The sequence below is a fragment of the Ctenopharyngodon idella genome, chromosome 23 (genome assembly GCF_019924925.1).
Source record: "Ctenopharyngodon idella isolate HZGC_01 chromosome 23, HZGC01, whole genome shotgun sequence".
Taxonomy (NCBI): domain Eukaryota; kingdom Metazoa; phylum Chordata; class Actinopteri; order Cypriniformes; family Xenocyprididae; genus Ctenopharyngodon; species Ctenopharyngodon idella.
This window is the reverse complement of record NC_067242.1, coordinates 4,192,990-4,207,188: the sequence shown is the minus strand read 5'-3', so window position 1 is coordinate 4,207,188 and position 14,199 is coordinate 4,192,990. Positions and strand designations below refer to the sequence as shown.

The 14,199-nt window shown below is 37.0% G+C and overlaps 1 protein-coding gene across 2 annotated transcripts in view; it reads left to right on the top strand.

Moving 5' to 3' along the window:
- Window positions 1-14,199, top strand: part of LOC127505751 (LYR motif-containing protein 4B) — a 71,922-nt gene that overhangs the window by 33,097 nt on the left and 24,626 nt on the right. Inside the window, exon 3 of one of the 2 annotated variants that reach the window (XM_051881528.1) lies at window positions 6,072-6,152. The exons of the other annotated variant lie outside the window; for it this stretch is intronic. Coding sequence (XP_051737488.1) covers window positions 6,072-6,101 — 30 coding nt within the window. The 3' untranslated portion in view covers window positions 6,102-6,152. Of the gene's footprint in view, window positions 1-6,071; window positions 6,153-14,199 lie in introns of those variants that run through there. 2 annotated transcript variants of the gene reach the window in all.

Sequence of the window (14,199 nt, the reverse complement as noted above, 5' to 3'; positions counted from 1 at the left end):
GCGGAAACCTTGAATCTCCATATTTCGTCTTTTTTTTTTTTTTTTTTTTTTCGTAAATCACTACTATTGGTCATCCTTTACGTCTGTGAGTTTCGCAAATATTTAACCATTGTGACTAAACCTTGTAACTCCATTGGATCCTCAAACTGTCAAACCTCATAACTCCGCCCTGCCTCTATCATGAATGAAGTGCTGCACACATATTGGACCTCTCTGCTGAAACACTAAGGGCCCTATTTTAATGATCTAAGCTCATGGTCTGAAGCACATGGCGCAGGTGCATTTAGGGCATGTTCGAATCCACTTTTGCTAGTTTAACGATGGAAAAAATGGTTGGCACGACAGGCGCATGGTTGTACCTAGTCTCTTACTGAGTCATGGGTGTGGTTTGGGCTTAATGTGCAATAAACCAATCAGACTCTGGCGGATTGCTATTTAAATGGCAGAATATCGACACCCTCAACCTGACGAATCAGTTTAAATACATTTTTAATAATATTTTTAATAAAGTTTGTGTGCTGCTCTGTGTGTGTAACAAGCAGAGTGTAGACGCGTTGTGTTACTAACGCATCCTTTAAATAACAAAAAATACTGCGGCATTTACTTTAGACCAGGTTTTTGTTGGTCAATGGCGCAGTCATTTTCAGTTGCCTCAAAATAGCAACACGCCAACAATGCACCTGAACACACCTTGTTTTCAGACTAGCACGCCCATAGGCGAACAGACGGGTGCGAGTGTATTTGCTATTTAAACAACGTGGGCACTGGATGTGAAAATGATAACTGCATCGGGGTGAAACTAGCAAAAACACTTGCATCGTGCCTGGCGTTGCATTGCGACGGGTGTATGATGGGGCCCAAAAGGCTAATATTTTATGTATTTCAGGAGCACAGAAGAGCGTCTTAGTCTAGCGTTTGTTGTCAAGTCATAGCCAATTGTCTTAAATAGCCTGTGCATAGCACTTCATCTTTTATAACATGAGATTTGGCCAAATGACAGAAACAACTGAGTGCCCACATAGCAGTAAACTTTATAACCTGTAAGTTGATGCACTTACAGCCTCAGATGCGGCAGTTCTAATACTGATTTCTGACTTGTGATGCAGCCTGAATCATAATCACACCATGTTCATTCGTTGGCTAAAGCAGAACAGGCCCCCTGACTGAGCCTGGTTTCTCCCAAGATTTTTTTGCATTTCTGCATTTCTGTCACTGATGGAGTTTGTGTTCTTGCCACTGTTGCCTCTGGCTTGCTTAGTTAGGGACACTTAATATTCAACAATCGATGACATCATTTTTTTCTCCAGAACTGCTTTATAGATGAAATGAACTAATTTAATAATTGATCATCTTTTCAACAGAATGAATCAACACTGAACTGACTTCAGCTGAACAATGACACAATTTCCTTTAGAGCTGCTGTACAGTTGAAATCACTAGCTGGGTTTCCATTAAAGATTTGCACAAAACCTTTGCGATATTTTCTAAGTGTCGATTAAAAACTATTGCGAAACTACGGTGTTTCCATTAACCAATGTTATGTGACGAAAACTTTTTTTTTTTTTTTAACCTCTAATGATAAGCCATTCCAAAAATCATGACAACGGACGTTAGTAGGTTTAAGTATATTACAGCCACTGCACTAGCCATTATTTTTAACGGAAGGAGACGTAGGTGTGTTATCCAAGCATTAATGGCAAGGAAAGACACTTATACTTGGGAGTGGCCACATATGAGGTGTTTTTGGGTGTTTCTCCCTCATATCTGTTTCGAGATCTTGATAAATTGTGGCATTCCTTTATTGTTTAGAATCCAGTATTCCCGTAATTCTTTAATGAGTTTAATAAAGAACTCATCTTCTGTACAAATATACGCCAGGTGACTTGTAAATGCGAAAAAACTGATTCCATTGCAGTTTTGCAAAATATTCTATTTTCAAATTGCCTGAAAAACCACCTCATGCGAGCGTAAAAATTTTTTTTGCGATATAAGGGAGTTTTTGCGAAATTAACGTGTTTCCATTGTAGGGCTGCAACAAACGATTATTTTGGTAATCGATTAATCAACCGATTATTGGAACGATTAATCGACTAATCGTTGATTATTATACTGGTTAATCAGTATGCTTTGTTGGATTATTCCACTAGCAATTAGTTAAAATACTGAGCTATACTTTAACTAATAATTAAAACAAGGAAATCACTTCAGCTTTTGAAAGTGTATTTTTAATGAATTTGTTCAAAAATACTGTTAAAATGACGTACTGTGTTATTATGTCTGGGAACTGTAATAACTTTTTAAGAGTAAAAATATGACTATGTAATATTGTGCAAAAATTTCTGAAAAATGCTCCTCTCTAGATTTCTTCTTTTTTTTCTTTTTACTAACTATCAAGTTTATGGTCACTGAATGGCTTTCCTGAGGTAAATGTAACATTTTGTGACACATTTGTTTGCAAGCTGTTTTATTGCGGTTGAAACTCTGATTAAGTGATTACATTAGAGCTGGATTCATTTCAGTAAATTGTACTGTATCTTTCAACATACTTTTTAATATTCATTCATGTTTATTTCGTGCTGTAATAGCAGAAAAGAGGAAGAGATAATAGGTTTACATGCCGCTTGACCGGAGGCGCTACAGCGATATTAAAGAGCGCCAAAACCACATGTATTGTTTGAATCCTGTAGTAAAAGTGACAGAATTTAAAAGTTAAGACTTTGTTTTACATCAAAAGTAACCTGATCTGTCTTATCTGTCGGCGCGCTGTCTGTGTCCTCTATGCTCTGCGATGTATCTTTCACTGCGTGAGAAAATGGACGTGTGGCGAACAGTGAGTTTGAATGAGAGTTGGTGGCCCTGCATGACAGCATTTTTTGTAGTTAGGCTAAACGTTATGTTTTATGCTATGTTAATCTCCAACATTTTATGGGTTTGACTTCGTTTGCACTATGCACTCCAAAGTCGTCTTCTATTGGATTGGAGCCGGGAGGGCTGCATTACAGCATTGCGCTACAGCCCCCTACTGGTCAAACCGCGTTATTGCAGGCCCTTCAAATAAATCATATGAGATCAAAAGACTATTCGACTATTCAATTTTTTATTGTCGACGTTGTCGATAATGTCGACTAATAGTTTCAGCCCTATTCCATTGAGTGTATTTTCAATTTGAAGGGTAATGGAGATGCAGCTATTGAATCATTATTTTCCTGTTATCACTGTAAAGCTGCTTTGAAACAATCTGTATTGTATGAAGCTCTATAGAAATGAAGGTGTCTTGACTAAAAATGTGTATGTCCGGCATTCGCTGGTCAAAAACCTAGTAACTCCATTTGAGCTTGATTTTGGTAAAATGTTAAGACACATGCAACCATGCCTGACCATAAATAAAGCCACAATATCAAATCTGATAATGCAAAGTATTTACTATGTCTGCCTCAAGAACAAATGGTGCAAAGAGTTACTAAGGCCCATGTGTGAACTTTATCCCCCAAATCAAGAAAGACTTCACACACGGCTGGTGCAATGATCCCACCCAGGTCATTGTCCATAAGCAAAGATGGCAGCATGCAGAGCAACTGCCATTGAGGTGAATGGAAATGCTAACAAAGAGTTTTCTATAGGTATTGTAGATATTACAGATTGTCTATAGGTCTTAAAGTTAGACTTCGTGTTCTGTTGAAAATGTCTCTGCTTTTCTCATTTCTTCTCCTTTCTTCCATACAGTACCTTCCATCTATCTCAGTCTCTCTTTACCAGCCCGAGTGTGCAAGTGAAAATTGCTAGACATAAAACATGCTAAACAATTTTAATGAATTTCCAAGGGCTTTCAGTTTGATTCAGGAGTGTTTGTTCCTTTTCCCGGAAATATGCTTTCCTGCAGAGCGTAGCTCCAGTAGTGATCTAACAAACCTGCCTGTAATTTTCAAGTGAACTCCCAGGACCTTCAGCATTGTGTTTCATTAGAGCCGTAGCTAAACTCTGCTGGATATTACATTTACAGAAGCTGGGTTGAGCTACCTGGCCTTAATTTGATACAATCTATAAATAGAGGTTTAGACCTGAAAAAAATCGAGAAATAAAAAACAATAACACCTTCACAATTGTTTTGCGCAACACTGATAAAAGGTTGATAGCTTGAATAGTAGTTTAAAGAGGACCTGTTATGCCCTTTTTCAGTCTTGATTTTGTTTTTGGGCTCTACTGGAATAGGTTTTCATGCTTGAATGTTTAAAAACACATTATTTTTCACATATTCTCCATTGTTGCAGCTCCTCTCTTCCCAGTCTGTCTTTAGTTCCTGTCTCTATGAAGCCCCTCCTTCTGAAAAGCACAATGTGCTCTGATTGGTCAGCTGGTCCAGTGTGTTGTGATTTGTCAACTGTTTCGAGTGTGTTTGGGAAATGTCCCGCCCCTTACCATAACCACAAGTTTCAACAAACTACTAACTAACTCAACCAGGCCCCACCCCTTTATTTTGCATATGCCTTGGGAGGGACTTATTTAAATGAGTAATATTGTGACGTGTTCGTTCCCGGAAAAGAAACTCAAGACTACAATGGAGGCGTTTCAGGGAGTTCAGAAACAGTGACACTGATATAGAGAATAACTCCCACTGGAGGGACTTTGTGCTTTGGAACTTTGCAGAGCTTATTCATGCTCAAACAGCAACATTACACAGTAAAGAAAGATGAACACGCATGAAAAAGCATAATAGGTCTTCTTTAACCTCTTTCTATTACAAATAACTTTCATAACCACTCAAAGACCACTGCAGAGGCACTTTGAGGACGGCAAGCAAACCCTCAAATCCTTTGGGCTTGATGGTGGCGCACCGACAGATGGGACTGATCCTGATTTTGCGCTTTAGCAGCGACTGCACAGCCACCCTCTGTTTCATATTCATCACAGTTTTTCCCTATTCTAATGTTTTTTTTTTTACCTCTGACTTGCCGTGCCACCCCCTGGGCTCTCCCGCTCAGCACTTTTTCACACCGTCACCAGCATATTGATTTTGTCTATCTATTCATATCCCTCCCTGAAGAAACAGTCAGCTATTCAGAGGACATTGTCTCGCATTTCTATTGTTGTTGATTTTAATCATAAACGGAAGAAACCACAACAAGATCTACACTGTAAATATGTTGCCCGAGTTTTCCCATTAAAAATATCTAAACGTCCTTAAAGGTGAATTTATTTAAAGAAAAAATGTGTAAGATATATTAAGGCTTGTTTTTCAGACAGTCTTAAATTAATTTGTTTCTCCTTTTAGCCTTATATTTTTTAGTTTTTTTTTTTTCTTCTTATCAGCACTGAAAAAAAATGCGTAGAAACAATTTTCACCCAGAAATTACTAGTAAATTTCACAATTAATTACAAAGAAATGGCAAGTAAATTTTGAAGTAGAAAGACTGAAATAGTATTTTCTTGTAAAATGTACTTCAGTGATCTTTGTCTTAGTTACAACTTCAAAAAAAATCTTTTTTACGGTGAGGTTTACTATAGTTAACTAAAACTAAAACCATTAAAAAAAAAAAAAAAATTACTTGAAATAAAATAAACGTTAATTGAAATAAATTAAAATATCAAAAACTTAAACAAGGCAACATTTCTCGTTTTTATGTAATTTAACCTGATGTACTAAAAATAACCAAAACTAAAACTATATAGACGTATTTAAAAAAACTGATTGAAAATATTAATAAAAAACTATAATAGGATCTCAGTGATACTAAAATAACACTGTTTCCTTATTTCAAGCATAAATCAGAAAACAAAATGTATGCGTATAACAAAAATAATAAAGAAAAATAAACTTAATTCAAAATATATTCTCTAAAAAATTACAAATTTTGTAAATAAAATAGATGAAATTGATTTAATGAAATAGTAAGATGGAAAACAAAACAAAAAAGTCTTCATTTGTCCCACAGTCTGCATTTGACACTGCTTTTGCACACCTAAAGCACATGCGTTGATGAATTGCATTGGTTATTCCAGCTGTGTTAAGGGCAGCTGCGGTGTAATAACTTCATGATAACTTTGTTACTGGACTAATAACTCAATTTTCCCAGGAGAGTGTGGCACGCTTGACGGATGTGTGACTCTGTAATGAATGCTGTGGAAACAGGAGTAGCGGCTGTGAAGATCTGCTCTGGTATTTCTGAGAAAAGCTCATTTTATACTATTATTGTCATTGCGGTGAAATTGTATTGTTATTGTTATTACCTGAGCAAAATTAAATCGCTAAGCACCAAACTCAGGGAAGATTTTTTAGAAAAACATTAATCAGAAGGTCCACCCCTAAATCTAACTGTCAATGGGGCCTAAGCAGAATATATGAAAACACACATTTTACGAATTCATATGAAATATGAATTCGCCAAACCGTGAAACTGTAAGGAACTGCCATGAGATTGTGTTGAAGTTGCTGTTTGAGTGAATACCCATATAGTATATTTTATGTGGGGTGTGATCAGAGACCCAGGACTGTATTTAAATCCACCTTTAACACCATAAATGTGAGTGAATGTCCCCTCTCACCCTGTCCACAGGAATACTAATGAACCATGCCGAGCGTTCAGGAAATGATCCTCCATAAAAATCATCCTGATGAAGGTTGGATAAAATGGCAATTTTAGATTAATGACTTAATAGTTCTTAAAGTCCCAAAAGCCACTCTCAGTTTTTCCATTATTCTTTTGTTTAAAGGTGATGTGTGTAATTTTTGATGTTAAAATACTTTCTCCTGTCCCAACTTAAAGGAGACAGGGATAGCTGCAGGCCGTAATTGACTTGCCAAAAGAAACTAACATCTAACCCTAGCCCACCTTAACAGGCAGCTTTCGCGACCAATTGTAAAGACATTTCGGCACGCCAATTACTCTGACCTGCACATACCCATTTCCAAAGTCGGCATGAAACGCTAGTCTTTTCTTCCCTATTGTGCCATATATCTGAGTGAAACGGCTTCTGGAACAAGAACAGATATAGGGCGGGACTTGATTTTGTCCATGTGGAATTGATTGGATAATTGTAGTTTGCTATTGATGGATCTCATGTGAGTGACAGGTTGCCCCGCCCTCGTCATCAGAGAGTAGAAGAGATGTCGCTGCAAGAGGGAGGGGAAGTTATTTTAATTAAAGTTTATGAGGGCACATAAATTTAAAAAATAATAATGTTGATTTTGATTTCATGGTGACTTTAACATGCAGAGACGACTATATGTACACCATGTGTATGTTCACACACGGCGTGGCAGTCGAAATCACGGTACTCAATTATAAAATCACAAAGGTTGCAATTTTATTAAATACATGCACTGCATGTTCCAAAGTGAAGGGTGACGCTGTGTTCTTTTAGACTCAAGCAGCTCATGATCTGATGTTTTCAGTGTATTGGAGCGGCTCGACACCAAAGACGCTTTAATATATTATGGGACAGTTTTTACTAAATGGGGCAAATTAGCTTGAGAGACGCAGTCAAATCATTTACATAATTACCAACACAATCTACCAAGAGCAGTGCAAATTAGCGTTGGGTCGCAAATAAGCAGAGCTTATGCTCATCAGGTGCGGGTCGACACAGGCGCAACTTGTTACATGTAATATACGGATAATGTCTTCCTCTTGCATTCCAAAGAAATTAATGCAAGTTGAAAATATTTTCTCCCTTCTACCACACGCTCTCTGTTCTCTGCGGTGACTCCTCCTAGCAGCAACAATTGCAGCCATGTCGCAAAATGGGTTAAGGCATTCTTTTTTAATGGCACAAATACCAGTAAATTGACTAGCGCAAACATTAGTAAATCGCGTTGCATGATTCATTTAAATACTCTCCCCATAAATTTTGCGTCTGAAAGGGAAACTCCTACAAATGCATATGCAATAAGGTCGGCCGCAAAAACAACTCAGTCCACGCTTTTTCAGTGCTAATTTTGCACTGCGTGTCTTTTAGTAGTTTTTTGCACTGGTGCAAAAGCTGTTAGTATATCTGGCCCTGTGTGTTTTATTAGACAGGTGAGCAACTGTTTGGATACATTCATCAACAAAAAACTAATCGTTATAGAGCTCAACACAGCAAGTCTTATTGTTTAAATCTCCTTTTCTTGATTTACCACGAGTACCATGTTTTACCATGCCTAATATCAATCTAGCTTACTGCAGTGTGCAACAAGTGTCTCTTAACTTAAGTAGCTTTACTAAGAATTAATCTATATGTGTACAGTAAGACTATGCAGTGTTATTTTACACTTTATTATTCAATTTTTTTTTTTTTTTTTTTTTTTTGTAGACTATTACTTATCTGAATACCACTGTTAGTACATCTTAAAAAAACTTAAAGGGGACCTATAATACCCCTTTTACAAGATGTAATATAAGTCTTTGGTGTCCCCAGAATGTGTCTGTGAAGTTTCAGCTTAAAATACCCAACAGATCATTTATTATAGCTTGTCAAATTTGCCCCTATTTGGGTGTGAGCAGAAATATGCCATTTTTTGTGTGTCCCTTTAAATGCAAATGAGCTGCTCATCCCGGCCCCCTTTCCAGAAAAGGGCGGAGCTTTAACGGCTCTCACTTCGGTTGCTCAACAACAGCAAATCTGGAGCCCAACATGGCCTCGCCTCCTTTGTTGCATGTTCTCGGGGGCAGGGTTTATATAAATTTTTGGGTTTGTGATGTCACCAACCTGGGAAGAAGCTCATTGTAGTCCCTACCAGCCGTTTGTTGTAGTCCTTGATTTCTGTAAAAGAACATATCTCCATTTGCATTGAACTTGAGCGTTGTAACTTTGCAGATGTTGTTTATGCTCAAACAGCAACATTACACACTAACTAAAGTTAAAAAAGTGAAATCATAATCAAGGACCCCTTTAAAACACTGTTAATTTAATTTGTATTTTCGTTCTGTTGTATTTATTTGTCCGTTTTGATTGTTTACTTGTCTAATGTATTTATTTTGAGAACCTTTTTCTTACATTAGTATTAGTTTTTGCTGAAGTATTGAAAGTTGTGAAATTTCATTGATATTTAAAATGACATGATTTCAAAATTGACCAAGAATAATCATGATTATGATTTTTGCCATAATCGAGCAGCTCTACCAACTATCATCCCAAACTTGTAATAAGAAGCGCTAATAAACTGGCTGTTGTCAATAAAAGAAAAATCTTTAAGGGTATTATGCAATCCTCTGTCAAAATAAAGGCTTTATGGTGTAATATTTGAAAATTAAAACAGCCATGAATATTAGGTTTGTAATTTTACAGTTGTAATGTAGAATGAAATTATTATTATATTATTTTTCTTAAATACTCATTTTTTATTTTACAGTAAAATATTACAACAGTAACATTTCTTATTTTGTTTATTTCTTAGTAAAATTGCATATCCAAAATAGCAAAGTATTACCATGATTTAATGTCCTAAAAACTAGGTCATTTTTTTAAGCAAAAGTATAAGACTGTTTGGGAAGAAACTTCTTAGCAGTCCATCTCCGTTTGGGTTTTTTTCACAACACTCTAAAGTTTAGTCAATCCTCCAGAGCTTTGCAATGACGAGTTGATTTGTGTTTGTTGTTTATTCTCAGTGAGGGGGATTGTGGGGAAGCAGAATGCTGTTTTCCCCTTTTCACTTGTGTTTTTGTTTCCTAGCACGAGTCTGGATTGCATGTTTGACTCTGAGGGATTCGTGCCAGTCATGGCTCACACTGTCCCGCGCAGCAGGTGTTCTCCTGACCTTTCATACATCTCTCCTCCCTCCTCCTTTAATCCTGCCCAAAACCCCTACTGATGTGCACAGATCCATTCAATTTTCTGCTTTGCTTCCCTGTTAGCAGCACAGATTCATTGATGCATCATCTGCATATTAGAAATCTGAAGATTGCCGTTCACGCATTCTGTCATTGCGATTAAACGTGTCCCAGACAAAAGATGACGAATTAAATCCCGCTAATGCTTCAGAGCCTTGAGTGCTGGCTGCTGTCAACACAGAAACGCTTTGAGATGGAGTGTAATGCTGAATTATTGGATTGTCTTGTTGTTTGTGTTGTTAGCGTAAGGGGGGTGTCATCAGTGGCGGTGTCGTGCTGAATGGCTATGAGGATTGGCTGTAATGGAGGGCGTTTTGCAGTGATTTACAGAGACTGTCAGACAGACAGTAATGGACTGTTCGATCAGCCTGTTTATTTGAGAGAGCGGTACAATTCTCTTGACCATGTCAATAGACGTGTTTCCACTCTCCGGCCAAAAGCAAGAGTGTTAGTGCTTGCCAGGGCCGGTCGCATTTCCACTGTCACTTCCGGGGCTTGATCGGGCCTCGTCGGGGCTTCCTCTGGGCCAACCGCCAGGGGTTTTTGGCCCACCGAGTACCTTGGTCCAAAGTGGGCCAACTTAGTGGTCATGAACACAGGCAGAGTTTACCTGAGTCAACACTGCTGCTCATTTCCATTTTATCATACCATGTCATCAATCTTAATCACTCTCTCTTTTTCCTTGCAAATATTTACCATGGTAATTGTAGTTTCCCACCAGGCACCAAAGTTACTACAGTTACTGCTAGTGGAGTAAAACTTTTATAGAAAATGTTCAAGTAAAACTCATGAACAAAGTACAAAACCTTGGTAATGTCATGATTTCTGATATGTCATGGTAATGCCATTGTTTTGGACGCTTACCATGGCATGTTTTTGAAATGTACCATAGTAATACTATGGTTTTCAATGCGGTGCCATGATAATACCATGTTATTTGGACATGTTGTTTGTTTTGACATGGTTCCATGCCAGTACCACATTTTGAACATCTCCCAAATAGCATGGTTTTGTTTTTTGTTTTTTTTATAGTTGTATTATATTGTTTTTTTTTTGGTCATAGTGCAATGGTAATACTGATTGGTTGGTTGGTTGGTCAGCATAGTAATGTCATAATCATGGTAATTATGATGTTGTTTGTTTTGACATGAAGGACATAGTACCATGGTAATAGCAGATTTTGGACATCTCCCATAAAAATACAATGGTTTTGGATTTCATGTATCAAATAAATTGTTTTGGACATTTACTATGGCATATTTTTGGACATAGTTATACTGTATGGTTGTGGATGTGGTACAATGACAATATCACATTCTTTGGTCATATCATTTTTTTCAGCATGGTACTATGCCACAATACCACAATTTTGTACTATGATAATGCCTTGTTGTTTTATATAGTTTTTTGTTTGTTTGTTTTTTGTTGTTGGTGCCATGTTAATATTGTGTTGTTTTTTTTTTTTTTTTTTTTTTTTTTTTTTTTTAATCATAGTAATGTCATAATTACTGTTGTTACTATGTTTTTGTGTGTGTGTGTGTATATATATATATATATATAAATTTGTATATAGTTTTTACCACAGTAATACTCAATCTTATTTATTTATGGTCAAGGTACCATGGTAATACTGTGATATTTTTTTTATGTTATACCATGTTTATGTTTTTGTAGGGGATTTTGAAAATAGTACTAATACCACATGGGCATCTCCAATAGAAATACAATGGTTTTGGATTTTGTACCATATCGATACCCTGTTTTTGGACATGGTGCCATGGTAATGCTGTGATTTTTGGACATAATACCATGGTAATATCATGATAATACTGTGTTGTTGTTGCTGTTTTTGAACATTTTGAACACGGTACACAGATGTAGTAATGTAAACCAGTACCATCAAATCATCTGATACCATCACTATACTGTAGTTCCAGTAAAGAACTTTCCTGTCAGGGACTGTTTGGAGATGGTAATATATTTAATTATTCATTATGATTTTTTTAATTGTGGTGCCAGTAATTGTAGTAACTTAGGTGTTTAGGTGGTTACAATGTTAAATTGTTGTGTCCTGAAAACTAAAAGCTATACGAGTTTCCTCTGTGCTCTTTCTCATTCACATACACGCTCATTTGTTTTCATGTTCTCATTCTCTGTCATCATCTTTCACTCGCTCCTTGGCATCTTCTTGCTCTCCCGCTCTTTTATGCTCCCATGAGATGATCTTCTCTGTCTACATCTCCGTCTGTCAGCCATTACATACTTCACTGCTGCTGAATAAGTGCTGCTCTGCAAATCTTCTGGAAAAGTCTCACATCTTTATTTTCCATTCGCTTCTATGAAGATCCCTGTATTTACATCCAACACCCTTTCATTTCCAACGCTATCTCACGACCAATTCGTATGTATTTTACGAGGTGGCTAATTCGTTTGAATTCATACGACTTCACTCGTGTGAATTCGTACGATTTGTCTAAACCCCAGTGACAGGTAGGTTTAGGGGCGGGGTTCGGGTTAGGTCATTCGAATAAATTCATACGAATTTGTAACTCGTAAAATACGTACGATTTAGCAAAAAACGTATGAATTCGTACGAGTGAGGTCATATGAATTCGTACGAATTAGCCTCCTCGTAAAATACGTACGAATTGCTGTGAGATCGGGTTGTCATTTCTCTCTCTCGTATACAATCTGTTCTTGGGCTAGGCCTGCAACAAATAAATATTAAAATTGCTTTAATAAAGTCACTAATGAAAGTAGTTGACAATAAATGTCATTCTTGATTAACTGGATATATTGGCTAAGCAAAAATGATACATTTTGAATATTACTGGTACTAGTTCTGTTAGCTTCTTTCCATGCAGTTAAAAAAAAAAAAATCATTGAGTTGAACTTAAGTGAAACAGTCCGATTTGTGAATGAATCATTCAGACTGATTTTGTGAACTAGATCGACTGATTCTTTGAGATTTACAGTGAATTTTGTTACATTTTGATTTATTCCTCAAACAAAGCTATTGTATAGTATATTCAGAAGATTTGTTATTTCTTTTTTTTATTTATTCATTCATTCATTCATTTTATATATATATATATATAATTGGCCAATTAATTGGCAATTTTTGAATGTTTACATGGACTGTAAAAAATATTTGTCTAAGTTGTAAATAAAGATTATTGGAGTATATTTGGAGTGCATTTCTCATTATTGAACTATATTTCAGAAATTCTACTTAAAAATGTCATGTTTAATTTGGTAAATCCTAATTAGAAGTAAATCCTACAGCAATTTAATTTTCAGAATAGCATCTTAAAATGCTGCAAATATTATTTAACTTTTTTATTGCTTTTTAAAATCCAATTAATCAAAGAATTATCCATTTAGTTGTTAGCTGCAGCTGTCTCCCGCCGGGTCTCTGTTTCATTTTCTGCATCAGAATCCTTCATTCCTCCGTCTCTCTGTTGGCCTCCCGCTCACTGTCTCTCCTGGAGAGCCTTAGGGGGATCAGATGGCCTTTTAGCTCCGCAGTAATGCGGTCACCTCCTCGTGTTCAGCGGGGACCGGGGCATGTCTCCCTGCGTCTGTCTGCCAGTCCTCCTTGATTACAGCCACTTGAGGAGATGGGACTTCAAGCATGTGTCTGCTCTTAGAGAGTCAACACACAGCAACTTCCCTCCCAAACCCTGTCTCTCCCAGAAATAAGAGCTGTTCGCAGGCTCTAAACACCCCACACTCGCAGAACTCAAGTAGGAGGGAAGAAAAGAAGTGAGAACAATGTGAATTGAAATGGCCGTTATCTGGGCTGGCTATTTTTAGCACGCAGCAGCAGAGGATCTCCAAGTCTGTTTTTTTTTTTTTTTTTTTTTTCTGTCTGAGGAAACTCTGAAAGCGTTCGGCCGGGTATCTCTGGCTCCAATTAAACAGAGTGTAGAGCGTGATGAGCTGTGAGACCGTTTCTACTCGCCTGCTGCAGAGGAGCTGTCCTCATTAGATTCATCTACACCTGTGTGTGTGTGTGTGTGTGTGTGTGTGTGTGTGTGTGTGTGTGTGTGTGTGTGTGTGTGTGGAGGGATTTCTTTGGTTTCTCCTTGTATGATCATGGTACATTGTGTTTTTAATCCACAATGTGAGAGTGTGTTTTGCACAGACGTTTGTGAGGGGCTTTTCTCCTTAGAACCACATTGCTTCACTAACAAAAAACAAAACAAAAAAATACAAGGTAACACTTTATTTTAAGTGAGTTACATATTACTACATGTACTTACTATAGTAATAACAGTAAATAATGCATAATTACAAGCAGTGTTGGGGGTTACATTACAAGTAACTTGAGTTACGTAATCAGATTACTTTTTCAAGTAACTAGTAAAGTAACACATTGCTTTTCCAATTT